Raw genomic sequence first — 17,447 nt, 5'->3', positions numbered from 1 at the left:
ACCTTTGGAGATGAAGAAGGAAAACGCCTCCTCGGGAGCTTCATGAAACAGGAAGCCAGGAGAGGAAGCTGGCAGATGATCCCGTGTTTGCCACGTGCCCTTCCGGATGAGAGAGAAACCCTGACCATGTTCACCATGTGCCTTTCCTGATGAGAGAGAAATTGTGACTGTCTTTCGCATGTGCCCTTCCACTTGAGAGAAAAACCTTGAACTTCATTGGCCTTGATGAACCAAGGTATCTTTCCCTGGATGCCTTTGATTGGACATTTCCATAGACTTGTTTTAATTGAGACACTTTCTCAGACTTAGAACTGTGAACTAGACAACTTACTAAATTCCCCTTTTAAAAAGCCATTCTGTTCCTGGTATATTGCATTCCAGCAGTTAGCAAACTAGAACAGGGCCTTTGCACTGATGTCTTTTGCTGGGATTGTAGTGTCCTTTAAGATTTGCTCAAATGTCATTTTCCCAATGAGGTTATGACTACCTTTTTAAAAATTGCAACATGCTCCGCCTTCCCCAATCTGATCCCTCTTTTTCATCTCCATTTCTTTTCGAAGTGTTCTAACTTTTTATTACATGTATTGTTTACTTCTCTCCACCCCCCTAGAATACAACCTTCTTGAGGGCAGTAGATTTTGGTTGTTTATTCACTGATATGACCCCAGCAGCTAGCACATGGCCTAGCACATAGTAGAAAATCAAAAAGCTTTTCTAAAATGAATGATTCCAATTAAACAGCCATGCAAGGTCCATTTTAATGGGGAGACCTGTCTTTCCAGACATCACATAACATCTTTGTTGTCACAGCATGTCAAACTTGTAGACAAAGCCAAGTGAATAAGATGAACTCTCATAGCTGTTGAGTGTTAAGAGTTTTAAACTAAACAGTGTATTTTCTTGTCAAAGCTGTTAATTTAGCAGACTTAACATTAGGCAGTTGGGACTCACTTACTGTTAATAGACAGCACCATCTATTTCAAGGTTACCTTGTTTGTCTCTTTGCCAGGAGCCATTATAAAACAAAAATTAAGTAGAGGAAAGAAGGTCTGAACAGGGAACAGACAAATACTGAGTAAGTATAACCCAGTCACATGGTTACCCGTCTTGGGAAGTAGAGAAATGGGGCGATTAGGTTTAGGGCCAAGACAGTGGCAAATAGTGATGTAGGAGCTGACAGAAGAATATTCTAATTGGTTAGTCAGAGATTAGATAGATATTGAATTTTTAAGATTTAACTTGTGGGACTTAAAGAGTTATGGGTGATTAAAGTACTGAGATGATTAAAGTAGCAAATTCCCTCTTAACCAAGAAGTAAAGAAAGCTGCTATGGTGTCTAGGTCTGAATATATGAAATGTGGTAAAATTAATCCCTTCACCTCTGCTGGGAACCCTGACAGCAGCTAGCAGACTTCACAGGGCTTTGATAAAACCAGTTGCTAGTGAAGACTATTGTCGGGGGATAGGAGACTCTTAGCATTGGCACGTGGGGAAACAAGGCTCTGAAACATTAATTTAGAAATGAAGCTTAAAAATCTTTATAAGACTGACTCAGAGATCCTAAAACTATAAACCTAATCTATGTTGAGGCAAAGGTTTACGCAAAACAATTCTGTATCTGCGTGTCATCATCATAAAAGTGTCCTGAATAGTTGAGAAGAAATTTTAAATTACTTTTTTTTTGGTATGCTGTATGGTAGGAGTCACATTTCATTCTTTTTCCATGTAACTATCCTGTTATTGCAGCATCATTTTTTACTTTTCTCTTGGAGGTGGGGGGGTGGTTATTGCATGGGCTGGAAATCAAACCCAGGTCTCTTGCATGGCAGGCAAGAATTCTACCACTGACCTGCCCTTTCACCCCCAGTTGAGAAGAACTTTTCACATACTGATTATTTGTCCTGGAGTCCTACATTTACCTACTATCTGACTCTACTTTTGGCTCCAAGCGTATATAAGTGGCTTAAAGTCCTTTGTTGGGAAGGAAAGCATGGAGACTCTTGGTGCTTCAGTGTTCAGGACTCCAACAAGTTCATTTATAAAATCAAGGGCAATGTGAGCGTATGTTCTTCCCTCACTGAACATTCAAACCTGCCTTTCCAGTGCTTGATAATCATTGACCTAGAGTCCATCCAAGAAAGAGAAGTCAGAGGCAGATAGTCTGAGAACATGGTGACATACGCATCTATAGTTCCTGATGCTAGGCTAGAGCTTCCCACAGATTTGTGTAGAGCTAAAAGGCTGCCATTTTTAATTACTCCTTTGCATTTACTCATCAGTCATTCTAAACCTGTGATTGATTCACCAGTAGTTATTATGCAAGGGAGGCATGTAAATTCAGTTCCCCGAACTTCAGATTTGTTGGATAATCCTGGCATTGGCTGCCACCATGACAATGTTAAATGGATTTAGTGGAAGAATAGTCTCTGTTCACAATCTTTTCTATTTATTTTTTTAATCTTACTTCTATTATCCCTGTAACCTAAGTACCACAACTTTTTTTCTTTTTTACCATTTATTAAAATAAAGAATAAAGTGGATCTGTCATCTTACACATTTAGAATAGCAGTGATGTTAGTAGTACAAATTCCCTCCCAATCAAAAAGTAAGAAAAACTACTGTGGTGTCTAGGTCTGTACATATGAAATAGGGTAAAATTCATCTCCTGGCCTCTGCTGAAAAATGTGACAGATGTTTGTAAACCAAAATTTTGAGAATCACTGACCTTTATCATTCCAGCTTAAATGACAGAAAAGTTATGATTTGCTTCTAGGCCCTCTATATAAAGTTGTTCTATAATTTTTCTCCCTGGATCCTTCCTTCCCCACCTGCCAAGATTTCATCCATGATCTTCTGAAGATCCTTAGGTACATTTGAGAAAAAGGAAAAAAAAATGTTAGAGATATGTAGATATGTGAGGATATTACCTTAGATTAAGAGTTAATTCTTAACTTATGTGTACATATAAATATATATTCATTGCACTTTTACACAATATTTCTGCATATGTGATAATTTCAAATTATTTGTTAAATTTTGAGTATAAATTAAATTATGTTTATAAACATATCTAAAGACTAACAAATAATGGTACAAGGAACACCGGTATACATACTGCCCCGTTTAAGACAGAGCATTGCCAGTATTGAAACCCAATCCCATTCCTTTTATCTCCCCCACCGGAGAACCTGTATTTTATGTTTGTTATTTCCTTGATATTCTTTACAGTGTTCACTATGTACATTTTAATGCTTACCAGACATGGTTTAGTTTTGCATGATGGATGGGCAAAAGCAGTAGTGGGTTTATTTTTCCTTTATTCTTCATATGGTTGGGAGGGAAGAGAGGGAAGGTGTCCTATTAGATTCCCCTACTCAGGTGGACCCCAGTCTTTATCTCTGGTCATCTGTGCCCCCATAAACCTATGAAAATTGGCGCTGTCGTAAATGCGTTCATAGTGAAAGCTGGCTTCAGGGATCTGCTTGCCTCTTGGGGTTGTTTCCCACTTTCACTTGGGTTTTGACCTCTTATTATTCCTTGCTTCCTTATGAGTTTATCAATGCAATTAAAAATATTTGCTTTTCGTATTTTTCCCTTTATTTTTAGCAGCTTTTATCTGAATATTCTCTTAGGAAACTTGATATACTTCTGGAAATTGGGAGATTCTGTATTCTGGTTTTTAGTTTTAAAGCACTTACATAGTTTTCCTGTGCTTTCTTTTCATATGCAGAGATATATGGTCCTTGAAGAAACTCATTTTGCTTGTCAATTACTTTTTTTCACTAAATTTTTTTGGCCTCTTTCTTTTTAAATGACTGCATAATAATTTGTCAAAATGTATGTAAACAGCTCATTACATTACTTAACTTGTTGGAGATTATCATCCTTTTCATTGAGATGCACCTTGGCATGAAGTATTAAAAGTACATTTAAGAATTAAATTATAATTTTGTTTTGTGTTGTGTGTGTGTTTATGTGTGTGTACGCATTTTTTACTAGACCACTGCCACGGATAATAATGATGATTCCAGCCGGAATTTCTTGAGACTGTTTAATGGATCTGTTTACAGTGGTGTGGAAACTTTGGGGAAAGAGCTCTTTATGTACTTTGGGCCAAAAGCTTTACGGTAAGATAAACCTGCACACTGCATCTTATCTGTCTATGTTTAAAGATGTGTGGAAGGCTTTTCTTGCAATTTGCTGGGTGTCACATTTTATCATGTGGGAAGTATTGTATTTTTAAGAGATTTCTAACATAAGAGGTTGAAATTCTATCATGGCAAGCAAAAAAGCAGAAGAAGAAATCGTGATGTCACTGCTACTTGGAGGGTTAGTCAGTTTATTTCTTTAAAAATAAAAAAAATGATAGCCTTGCAGGGCTTCCCGAGATATATTAGAACAGCAGATCTCTACTAGTCTCTAACTCCCTGTACTGCTGCTCTCCCCTCGTTTTTGCCAATTGTTTATTGCATTCAGTGACATCGGTTACTTTATATTTGTGACAGCTCCTAGCTTGGTTTAAATATACACTAGATTTTTATATTTTTCTGTCTCCTTTCTTTTTTCTGAAGCCTGGAGAGAATGTAAAAACATATTGTGTATAGACTTAAAAAATGTTCCACAGAAATTACAGGCTCTCCATTGTTCCATGTTTCATATGGAGATTCATGGCTAATATTATTGGCAAAGATGGCAAGCTATGTACTATCTTGGTTGACTTGATAAAAAGTGTGTGGAAATTTATATACTTTCTGGAGCATGGTAAGTGATGTAATTTTTGCAGGGAAATGAAAAAAGTCTGTGAGTTAATATGCCTATCAAATCACAGTCTGCCTTTCCTAAGTTTAACCTAAGCTATTGCAAACTGTGAAGATTTGGTACTGCTCCTTTGAAAAAATGTTTAATGTTTCTTTTAGATGCTACTTAAAAGAAAAATCCTATTACTGGACCCTGTGCAAGTGAATAATGGTCACAAAGAGAAAATGTGACTATGTGATTGTTTCTGCATCTCATCTACCATGTATTTAGAATACTTCAGGGTTTATGTAATTACTTTTCCTTTGAGGTCTTCCCTCCTCATTGTCAGCAGCTGCTGTCCTTGGACAACATTGTCACTTCATGGTTTGTCTTAGTCTGGAATTGATAACATCAGCATATGCCTGGTGGTTCATACAATAATGATATATTGCAGGTTACATTATTGCTGTAGTAGATTGATATGATGGAAAGCTCCCTGAACAGAGCAGGACACAATGGAATCTTTGCAGGATGGTTGAAAACATTGATATGTTATTGATTCTCTGGTGTTAGGTGCAGATTTATTTCTGTACAAGGGGAAGGGAGGTTTTATCAAATATTCTCAACCAGACTGATAAGGGGGAGTAATTTCTCAGTGCGGGGTTGTCAGTCAATGTTCCATGAAGTTAAAAACAAGGGCAAGCGTTTCTTCAAATTAAGTGAATGAGTGCGGTCCCTGGGGAGCATATGTCTCGGTGTATGGGTGGGGAAAAGGACAATGTTGCTTCCTTTCAATTTCTTGCAGACTTAAGGGCTATAGGATGTGACCAGTCAAGGGCAGTTGCAGATAAGTTGTTTGAATCTAAACTACAACCTGAAATCAACTGTATTCCCTTTAGCATAAGTTCAACCCCCCCACCCCCAGTCTGTGCTTCTTAAGAAAATGGAAGATCCTGGAAGACATGAGGTCCTAGTGTGAGGCGGCAGGTCTGTGAGCATAAGGTAGACATGTAGAGTCTTCGTTTTTATCTTCTGTTTTCTACACCCCAGTCTTGCCTGCATTGTAGAGAGCAAATAGCAGGAAACATGCTTAATGATGGCTTACAGTTTTCTCTTAATACCCAGCTTTCTATGATAAAAGTTGCCCGCAGAATTTTAGTCATGATGCACATGTACCTCACAGGGCAGGCAGGTATCTTCCTGGGGTTTATTTAATTATGATAGTAGAGCACAGGCACAGCCCTTCCTGAGAGAATCTGCCATGTAAAAATGCAAACTTCAGAAAGACAAAAATTAGACAGTGATTATTTCTATTATTATAGCACGTGTCAGACTGCTCGAGGGCTCATGATAGTGCCGTAGTATATTAAAAATTATTTAATACACATTTATTTTAGGAGCCCGGCTTTCGTTATGTGTGATTAATATCTATACCTCTTCTGAACACTTTACAGAAGCACTTCATCTAAAAAAAAAAACAAAACTAATTAAAAATTTTTTGTTATTAAGTGTAGCAACAAATACTCATTAGAGAAAACTGAAGTAGTGAACAAATAAGAATAAAATCACAAGTACTCAATTCCACCTCCACATATAACTTTGAATGCATATATTGCTAATCCTCAGTGCACGTGCATCGATGTCTGTTCACCCAGGTCCACCCACCCTACAAGCTGTCATTTTCAATCAAAATGAACACAGCTGTTACATCTTGGACTAACATTTAAAAGGTATATATTTTTAATGAACCTCTCTTTCCAAAACGCTTTGCCGTTTCCAATATGTGATTTATAGAACTCTGTTTGCAATTATCATACATACTCAGAGACCAGAAGCTATATCTGAATTATTTTGGAGGCCTTGCCATATCAGAGATACTTCATACATAACCAGTTTCGTAATTTGTGGAGCTTAAGCAGTACGAACCTCTGAACAGATGTGCAAGTAATAATGTGACAATTCTGTTTTAGTTTGCTAAAAAGTGCTCATGGTATTCATCATAAGCTCCCTATAAAAGGGCTTTCCAGCTTAGACTTAGTTTTTGTTATCTCGCACAGAACCTGATAGAAGAAATTGAAGTGTAATAAGTACTCTAAATTAATTTTGTATTTTAGGGTGGTAAATACTTGCATTCACTCGGCATGGCCACTTTTCTGTGGGTACAGCGTTCCTTCGGGAGACTGGTCCTCTGACCACAGCAGACACATAGTTCGAAGCGGACCTAACATAATTTTACACCATCTGAACGCTCAGACCCAATCGATTCGGCCAGTTTGGGGTCCTCTGGGGACAGTCTCATCGAGGACCGGGTCTTTGGTAACGTTGGGAAGCTGGGGATGTGAGCGAGGCCTGGTGATTTGCAGGTGACCAGGTTGCATGGCTTGTCAGGAAAGGCAGGACGAGATGGGATAAAGCCAGCCTACCTGAAGCAGGGGGAGAATCCCAGAGGTAATTTATTTAATCCCGTATTCCATCTGTTTCTGAGATTGAACCGCATTGTTCACCCCTTCCTGAGATTCCGTGAGTTGCTAAGTGTCACTGAATACCCCAGCTGTCTTTGAATTGGGTCTCTGTCACTTGCTAAGAATACGGACCGTAAAAATAATCTTTACAGGTGGAAAATTAAATATTTGTAGTTTTGAAATTTGGCTTATTCTGAATTTAAATCCTCCTAATGCTTTTATGTGTAACTGGAGAATATATGGAAATTTTTGCTAAAATTATAAAGGAGAAAGTAAATGCCACCTGTAATTATTACCACCAAAAATTAAGCTCTCAACATGTTTTTAAATATCATATATAAAATATAAATTATATACCACATATCACACAAAATGTATTTACATATGTATATATTATAATTGTGTATTTTAATATTACATAAATGGGAACTTTGTATTTGGCTTTTAACATAATTTGTATAATGTTTAGGTCAATGTCACGATATGAATGTATATTTTCTTTATTTTGTGGGGGTGGGGTGCGTGCGGTGCATGGTCCAGGAATCAAACCCGCTCTCCCAGATGGAAGGTATACATTATTTTTAGTATGTACAGTGTGTTCCATATATGTATATATAATCATTTTTTAAGCAATCACCTACTGATTAACATTTCTCCCCATTTTTCACTATAATAAATATTCTGTACTTAAACTTCCTTTAACATACATCTTTTACCATTTTGATGTTTTATTAGGGTGAATTCCTTGATGTAGGTTTATTGTATCTTGAATGCTGGTGCTTCTTTTTTTGGGGAGGGGGAGGGTTGTTGTCTCTATGAGTGGAATTGGCTTACAGTTTTATTTTCATTTTAGTTGTCTTTTTCTAATTTTTGTATTTGGTTGACACTGATCTCCATATGTGTTGAGAATTATTTCCTTCTATTTGGTTTTCTGGGAAAGTTTGAGTGGACTTGATAGCAGGAGAATATAAACAGGTCTAATATTTGGGGTCTGAGGAGAAGAGAGAGAATATAGAATAGAAGACATTTTTGAAGAAGTAATGGCAAAAAATTGTACAGAATTAATGAAGCTGTGGAACAATGTCAAATGGTTTGATATACTTGTAACTGGATTCCCAGAAGAAAGAATGAATAAGGAAGAAGACATTTTTGAAGAGTTAAATGGCCAAGAATCTTTTAAACACAAATCAACTCAGAGGATCTCAAACCAAAACAAAAGCTCCTCACACATATTTACTCAGTGGGCTGAAAATCAAAGACAGAGACACAATCCTGAAAGACAACCATAGAGAGAAGAAACCTTATGTACAAAGGAACAAAGTTAAGAAATGCATTGGGTTTCTCATCAGGAACTGTGGAAGACAAGACTGTGGAGCAATATCTTTAAATTGTTGAAAGAAATAACTGTCAACTCAGAATTCTAAATCTACCAAAAACATCTATTAAAAACAGGTGCAATAAGACATTTTTAAACAAATAAAAATAAGAAATCCAGTAGATCTACAACACAAGAAATAGTAAAGAAAGTCTGTGTAGCATAAGGAATATGATAAGGAAATTTGAAAGTACAGAAAGAAATAAGGAATGCCAAGAATGAAAGTAAATAGAAAAGTTATTTTTCTCTTGTTTTAATCTCTTTAAAAGATATTTCTATGTCCAAGTCAAACATAGTAGCAGTGCTTTTTGGTTTTACAGCATTGGTAGAAGTAAAAGGTATTGCAGTGATGGCACAAGCAATCGGATGGGGAAGTGGAAGAAAACTACGTGTTATATTATTGACATTAAACTATGATTAAGGTTATATTATAAGCCCTTGAGCAGTTACTAAGAGACATTTTGAAAAAGTGGGGTAGGGGAACAATTCCATTCAAAATAGCAGCACTGGGTGCATGACTGGTTCAGTGGTTAGAATGCCCATCTCCCATGCGGGAGACCCAGGTTCGATTCCCAGACCATGTACCAAAAAAAAAAAAAAAACAAGAAACAAGTACTTAGAAATGAACTTAACTAAGGATATAAAGGACTTGTACAAAGAAAACTATATAACATTGCTAAGAGATAAAAAAAAAAAAAGGAGATCTAAATAGGTGAAAAGATATCTGATATCTGTTGCTCATTGATAGGAAGGCTAAATATAGATAAGATGTCAGTTCTCCCCAAATTGATCTACAGATTCAACACAGTACCCATCAAAATTCCAACAACCTACTTTGAAGATTTGGAAAAGCTAATTACCAAATTCATCTGGAAGGGAAAGAGACCCCAAATAGCTAAAAGCATCCTAAAAAAGAAGAACAAAGTGAGAGAATTAACACTTCCTGACATTAAAATCTATTATAAAGCCACAGTGGTCAAAACAGCATGGAACTGGCACAAGAGAAGCATTGACCAATGCAATCAAATCAAGAGTGCAGAAATAAACCACCAAATCTATGGCCAACTAATTTTTGACAAGGCCCCCAAATCCTCTGAACTGGGACAAAATAGTCTTTTCAATCATTGGGCAGGGAAGAACTGGATATCAATAGCTATGAGAATGAAAGAGGACCCCTGTCTTTTACCCTACACAAAAAGTAATTCAAAGTGGACCAAAAAACTAAATACAAGAACTAGCACCATAAAGCTTCTAGTAGAAAATGTAGGGAAACATCTTCAAGACCTATAATAGGAGGTAGCTTCTTAAACTTTAATACCCAGAGCACAAGCAACAAAAGAAAAAATAGATAAATAGTAACTCCTCAAAATCAAATGCTTCTGCACTTCAAAAGACTTTGTCAAACAGTTGAAGAGGCAGCCAACTTAATGGGAGAAAATACTTGGAAATCACATATCAAACAAAGGTTTGATTTCCTGTATATACAAAGAAATCATATAATTCAACAACAAAAGAACAAACAACCCAATTATAAAATGGGCTGAAGATATGAATAGGTGTTTTTCAGAAGAACAACTACAGATGGCTCAAAGGCACATTAAGAAGCTCATTTTCATTGGCTATAAGGAAAATGCAGATCAAGACTACAATGAGAGGCCACCTCACACCTATAAGAATGGCTGCTATTAAACAAACAGGAAACTATAAATCTTGGAGAGGATGTGGAGAAATTGGGACACTTATGCACTGCTAGTGGGAATGTATAATGGTGCAGCCACTATGGAGGACGGTTTGGTGGTTCCTTAGGAACCTAAATATTGGGTTGCCCTATGACTCAGCAATAGCATTACTTGGTATATATACCCAGAGAGCTGAAAGCAATGACACAAACAGACATTTGCACACCAATATTCACAGCAGCATTAGTTACAAATCCCAAAAGATAGAAGCAAACCAAGTGCCCATCAACAGATGAGTGGGTCAACAAAATGTGGTATATACATACAATGGAATATTATCCAACAGTAAGACAAAATGACATCCTGAAGCGCATGACAAGATGGCTGAGCCTTGAGGACATAATGCTAAGTGAAATTAGAAACAAAAGGACAGATAGATACTGTATGATTCCACTTTTATGACCAGCATAAAGGTAAAATCAGAGGCTTATGATACAGATAACAGGGGACTAAGAGATACATAGAAGCTAGAGACGGGTGAACTGTTAGCTAATGAGGTTGAACTCCAATGTGAGGGAATAGATAGGAGTGAAGGTGATTCTCTAGTGGGTCTATAAGTAATATTACCATATTGAAGAAGAACAATATTGAAAAGGTTTGTATAGACCTATGTGCCCCACTGATTAACGCTAGAAATATGAATTAGTTCTCACAAGAATTTCTTTAAAGACATGATTCTTGTACAAAGAGTGTTTAAGTCTAGGGTACAGGGTGGGGAAAACTGCTATTGCATGCTATGAGCTATGTTCAAAAGGAAACCATCAGCACTACCACAGCAGCAGCAGAGGTAAATAATGGGGTGAGGGACAAGAGTTAAGAGGAGATTTAGATTTCCTATTTAGTGAGGGTATATTTATTGGTTTTCTTTCTTTCTCTTGAGAGCAATTAAATGATCTAAAATTGAGAATGTTGATGGGCTGTGGACTTTGGGCCCTCTACATGATGCCCAATGAATGCAAGTGGCTGAAGGAAGCACTGATGGGAAAGTAGATTGGTGAACAATAGTGCGTACTTATGAACAAAGGTTGTGCTGCTACAACAAGGAACAAAGTCGTGAGGCATGCAATGATGTGAATGAACATGGTGGACATTTGGTGAGACAAAATAAGCCAGAAACAAAAAAGCAACAACGGCATGATCACCTTTAGAAAATGCTTGTAAGAAAACAAGGGCCTAGATTGCAAACTTTTAGAGCAGACACAGTAAGTCCGGAGTGGTGATTATTATTTCTGGATTTTGAGAGGTTGTTTTATATGTATAACTTGATATTTAGAAATAAGAATGAGGCCAAACAGGTTGGGGTTAAAGTTAATTCAGAACATAGGGGTAAGGAAGACAGTGTCTATATTTTAGAACCACACATACTCTTTGAGACCAATGGAAGAAAAGTTTATTTGGTCTGGAACTGAAATTTTCTGTAGTGCATAATCTAAGTCAACCTATCTGTATAGCTCATTTAAGCAATTGAAACACAGGGAGCAAAGAATAAGAAAGAGGTACTTTAATCCTGTATAGAATATTGTAATGTCTGGATACATCCTAGAGTATATTAAGCAGATAATTAAAAAGTGTTGGGAAAGTCACCTGAGGGATGGGCAAAAGAATATGGAACTATTCCATCAGAGAATACCCTGATTCTGTGTCAAACTTTAAGGACACCTAAATCAATAGGTCAAGCCCTCAATCATGAGGCTTACTCTTGTGAAGCTTATGCAGGTAGTAGAGAAGCTTAGACTACCTATAGGATGTGCTAAGAGTTACTTCTGGAGAACCTCTTTTGTTGCCCAGATGTGGCATCACTCTCTCTAAGCCCAGCTCTGCAAATGAAATCATTTCCCTCCCCCCTACATGGGACATGACATCCAGGGGTGAAAGTCTCCCTGGCAACATGGGAGATGACTCCCAGGGATGAATCCAGCCCTGGCACTGTGGGATCAACAATTTCATCCTTACCAAAAGGGGGAAAAGAAGTGTAACTAATAAAGTATCAGTGGCAGAGAGAGTTCAAATAGAGTTGAGAAGCTACTCTGGAGGTTGTTCTTACACAAGCTTTAGGTAGACCTTGCTACCTATCTCCCAACCAGTACTATTCCAGCCAATCTTAAAGAACACCTAGAGCAATATATAAGATTCCACAAGGGTTCCATTCACTAGAGTAACTTTCCAGAAGCCTACAACCGCCTGATGGGTCTCTGGTCCAAATAAGTCCTGAAACCTAGCCCAGCCTCTCCAGAACATCAGATAGTTCTATTTCCCTATCCCATGTTAGTGACAGACTCTTCCAATATGAAAAATTTAGAATGGCCATCACCCAGATACCCCGAGAGAGAGGGATGGAAAGATGAAAGGTGATGGTGGAGTCATACAGAGAAGATAGTATTTAACAAATGAATATGAATGCAGAATCATTAAATTGATATCTCGTTTTGTCTCCAGTATTTTAGAGCAGCTAGGAGTAAAAACCTAAAATTGTGGAATTGTAACCCGTGTCAAATTCTGAAATATGTTCTACAACTAATTGTGGTGCTGTGCTTTGAAATTAATACCTTTTTTGTATATATGCATTTTTCACAAACAAAGAAGGCAAAAAACTAGATTATGATGATAAAAAAATATTTAAACCTTTTAACATCCTATATTCTGGAGCAGCTAGAAGGAAAAACCTGGGAGGATTGTGTGGTAGTCTTTGACAAACTCTGGGATCTTTCCTATGACTACTTGTTGAAGAGTGCTTTGAAAACTATTGCTTTTTTATTTCTTTGCTTTGTATATATGTTATACTATACAATAAAAAAAGTTTTTTAAAAAAATGATGTAAGTGGAGATAAAATGGAAATATAAAAAATACTCGATTCAAATGAAGGCATGAAAAAAGGAAAAAAGAACAAAGAACAAATGAAACGAATAGAAAATGAACAGTGCTATATATTTAAATCCAAACATATGCATACATTAAATATGAATAATCTAAACATCTCAATTGATAGGTAAAGATTAATTGAACAAAGGAGCAAAACTCAAGTATAAGGTATTGTGGTGATTTGAATCAGTGGTGGACCCCGGAAAAGCCATGTCCTTTAATCCTTATTCAATATTGCTGGCTGGGAGCATTTTGATTGTTCCCATGGAGATGTGACCCACCCAATTGTGGGTGCTAACTTTTAATTGGATAGCTTTCATGGAGTTGTAACTCTACCCATTAATCCTTTAAAAGAGGAAGCATTTTAGAGAGAGAGTGTCCCTTTTTTAGAGTCACGAGGAAGCCACAGCAGAACACTGCGTAATCATGGAGCAATTTTTGGAGATGAAGAGAGAGTCCACCAGCCAACAATTTTTGGAGATGAGGAAGGAAAATACCTCCCAAGGAGCTTCATGAAACAAGAAGCCAGGAGAGAAAGCTGAGAGACTTTGCCACGTGCCCTTCCTGTTGAGAGAAAAACCCTGAACTTCACTGGCCTTTCTTGAGTGAAGGTAGCCTCTTGTTACCTTGTGCCTTAATTTGGACATTTTTATAGCCTTGCTTTAATTGGAACATTTTCTCGGCCTTAGAACTGTAAACAAGCAACTTATTAAATTTTCCTTTTTAAAAGCTATTCGTTTTCTGGTATATTGGATTCTGGCAGCTAGCAAACTAGAACAGATATTTACCAGAAAATGAATTTAAATATAAAAACACAGATAGGTTCATGTAAAGGAATGGAAATAGATATACCATGGATATACTAACAAAAAGAAAACTGGAGTATTATCATAAAATAGACTTCCAAGGAAGGAATATTACCAGTGGGAAAGGGATATTGCATAGTGATAAAGGAGTTGATACATCGAGAAAATATAATAATCCTAAATGTCATAAAATATATATATAAAATATATAATCCAATGGAAATTTGGGAGCCATATGTGATTTTAAGTTTTCCAGTGACCATATGAACCACAAGTTAAAAGAAACAGGTGAAATCTATTTTAATCATGTTTTTAACCCATCCAAAATATTACCATTTAAACTTGTAAACAATCTAAAAAATTATTTATAGATATGTTATTTGTCATCAAAATTCACTGTGTATTTTATATTCCAGTACATATCAGTCTGAACTAGTTACATTTCAAGTCTTAATTGCCACATGTCAATGGATATCACAGCTCTAGCCAAATTATTCAAGAAAAGACAAAAGAGAACAACTGAATTACCAATAGCAGGAATGCAGTGGGGGAAATTATGATAAATTCTACAGTCATTAATTGGGTAAAAAAGAAATACTATATATTGCATAACAAATTTATGTCAGTGAACTTTGGTAACAAAAAATAATCAAAATCCTTGAAAGACAAACCACCAGAACTCTAGATAAAGGTGCAACCTGAATCCTGTATTTTAGAGAAATTCAATGTGTTGTTAAAAACCTCAACAAAGAAATCTCCAGGCTCATGTGCTTTCACCGGTAAATTCTACAAACATTTAAGGAAGATATCCTGTTTTATCTTTTTCATCTCTCTCTTTTTTTTTAACTTGGATAATTTCTATTGATCTATATTCAAGTTCATGGATTCTTTCCTCTGTTGTGTACAGTCTACTTGATAAGCTCATTAAAGGAATTTTTATCTCTGATAGCATGTTTTTTATTTCTCTGCTGAGATTTCCCAACTGTTTATACACCTTTTTACCAGATCTTTTCATATATGAATCATTATAAGTCATCCATACTGATCATATCAATTATTAATATATTAAGTTTAATTTTAAATTGCCTGTCTCATAGTACCAACATCTGTGACATCTTTGATTCTGACTCTATTGACTGCTTTATTTCTCAACAGTGGATTTTTATCTTTTTGGCATCTTGTAAGTTTTAGTTAAATTCTGAGCCTCATGTGTAGAAGAAAATAGTCTGTTAAATAATAATTAAACCCAGAAATGGTAATGCCTCTTCTGTCTGGTCATCGGTATGGAGGATCAAGTAAGTCTAGTAAATAGTTGAGGTTAGTTTGGGTTTTGTTGTGTTGTAGTTGCTTTCCATGCCCTCATGATGTTCAGTCTCTCCAGGTGCAGTTGCTACTTTGTGCTTAGCGTGTGGCCTGGTTTGGGCTGAGATGAAGGGTTTCATTCATGCATGCCCACTCCATGACTGTCCTCCAGTGCTTGTTGGTCGTGATGAAGACCACGGAGAATCTTGGCTCTCCTTGTCCAACCTCAGTGTTAGGTAGACCCGTGTACACGAGCCTCAGAGTTACAGTTTGTGGTTTTCCTGTTTTGTTTTTGCCCATCTCTTTATGGCGGTCGGTCAAACTCCACCTCCATTGGGCCATTTTCCTAACTCTCACCTAGCGGGACTTCTGCTTTGTCATTGCAGAATTCTGTGCCCAGGCTGATTTCCTGCCTCATCCCCAAGGAAAGATGGTTTTCACTTATCTCTCATCCTCAACAGCAGTGACCTGGGGACAGAAAGGTGTCCTGCCTTCCTCCAGTGGGGGACTGCTGGTGCTTCGTACCCAGTGCAGATCTTACTGTGGGTGTCAGGGAAGGTGTCCAGTCCCTCCCTCAGGGACAGAGGGTTTTTGTCTCTATCTCTCCTTTAGCCACGATGGATCTTTATCTGAGCTCTGGGGAGGAGTGGTTTCTTTTCCCTTCCCCACTAGCTTAGACTTTTGCTTCATAAGAGAGAAGCGCTTAAGAAGTAGACAGGATCTCACACCTGTAACCCACAGAAAGAGGCTTTTCTAGGTCTCGTGCGTTGATTTAAATCTTTCTCGTATTTACCTGTGGACACCTATGGAAATGAGCTTACAAGTGAGGGCATATTTTCTTTATTCTATAGCTCCCATGAATTCCCATCCATCACACCACCAGCCCACATTCAATATTTAAGGATCCATTTAAAATGTTAGCTATTTTCTTCTTTTCCACTTTTACAATAGTCATCTCTTCTGGGCTCTGCCATAGTTCATCATTTGAGTTACATCTTTCTTCCAAGGGGCTTGTCACTGTTTGGAATTCAGTTCACCTGATTGCCTTGCAACCTATAAATAGTTGAAAATGAAAAACAATAGAAGATGGACGTAAGAGAAGTTATGATTTTTTAAATTATGTGGGGTTTTTTTTCCTCATTGTTAGACTGAGAGGTTCGCTCTCAGGCTTCTATATCACAAGTAGATACAGAACTCCTTATTTCCCTGTTAACATGGTTAAAGCTGTATTTTTTTACAGTCTCTCTGAATTCCCTGCACAAGTTCTATAATTGTTATATTCAACTATTATTCTACACTCTTTATTACCCTTAGGAAACTTATAACCATTTGATAATTTTCATAAGCAATTGACTTCTTCACAATGTGTAGTTATCATTAACACAAATCTATAATGATACCATTATTTATTCTTTCTAATTGATGTTCAGATTAATCTGATAATAATAGCTTGAAAGAGTGTGACTGATTTTTGAAATATTATCTGCTCTCATTTATTAATTTCTTTTAGGAAACTTTTGAACTTGAGGAAGTTTTAAAATAATGATATAATAAATAGGCCTATGTTGTGGTCTGTAAAAAATAAAATTACGTGCAGTTGTTGTAACAATGCATGTTACATGGTACATTAACAATTTTCATGGTACTGATATATTTTTCTTAGTTTGAGATTGAAGGTATTTAATAATAAACATACGAAATGTATTACTTCATCAGGGCTGAGTTATAACATTTAGTTATTTAATAAAAATAAAACGTATAGAAATAAAATAATAATAAGTTATTACAACTAGTAAAATTTGGAGATTGCCTATTTTATGCACATTTCCCCTAAATGGAATAGATTTATAAGTCAAAAAAAGACATGCATATTTGATTCAGAGTTCTTATTGGGACTATTTCTTGCATTTGAATTGGGCTTAACCTTTGAGATTTTTGATGTGGATGTGATTTCATTATATAAAGTGATTTATAATCTCCTTTATGGCCCATGCAACTGCAAAGATTTTAGATATGATGGCTTCTGGGCATGACAATTGTACACCTTTCACTGGGGTTGAACCTCCATAAGCTAAATTATGGAGTACTTACAGGGACACGTTTTTCCTGTCAAGAACTATGGGGCACGTAAAATACATTTATGATTGATAGTAGGGCACACAGAGT

At 36.7% G+C, this 17,447-nt stretch overlaps 1 protein-coding gene across 2 annotated transcripts in view; it reads left to right on the top strand.

Moving 5' to 3' along the window:
• Positions 1-17,447, top strand: part of NEIL3 (nei like DNA glycosylase 3) — a 51,178-nt gene that overhangs the window by 11,204 nt on the left and 22,527 nt on the right. The window contains exon 2 of one of the 2 annotated variants that reach the window (XM_077144208.1): positions 4,000-4,127. The exons of the other annotated variant lie outside the window; for it this stretch is intronic. Within the exon in view, the coding sequence (XP_077000323.1) occupies positions 4,000-4,127 (128 nt within the window). The remainder of the gene's footprint in view (positions 1-3,999; positions 4,128-17,447) is intronic. 2 annotated transcript variants of the gene reach the window in all.

Source organism: Tamandua tetradactyla, chromosome 26 (genome assembly GCF_023851605.1).
Source record: "Tamandua tetradactyla isolate mTamTet1 chromosome 26, mTamTet1.pri, whole genome shotgun sequence".
NCBI lineage: Eukaryota > Metazoa > Chordata > Mammalia > Pilosa > Myrmecophagidae > Tamandua > Tamandua tetradactyla.
Note: the sequence above shows the minus strand (reverse complement) of the source record. Positions and strands in the feature narration are given on the sequence as shown.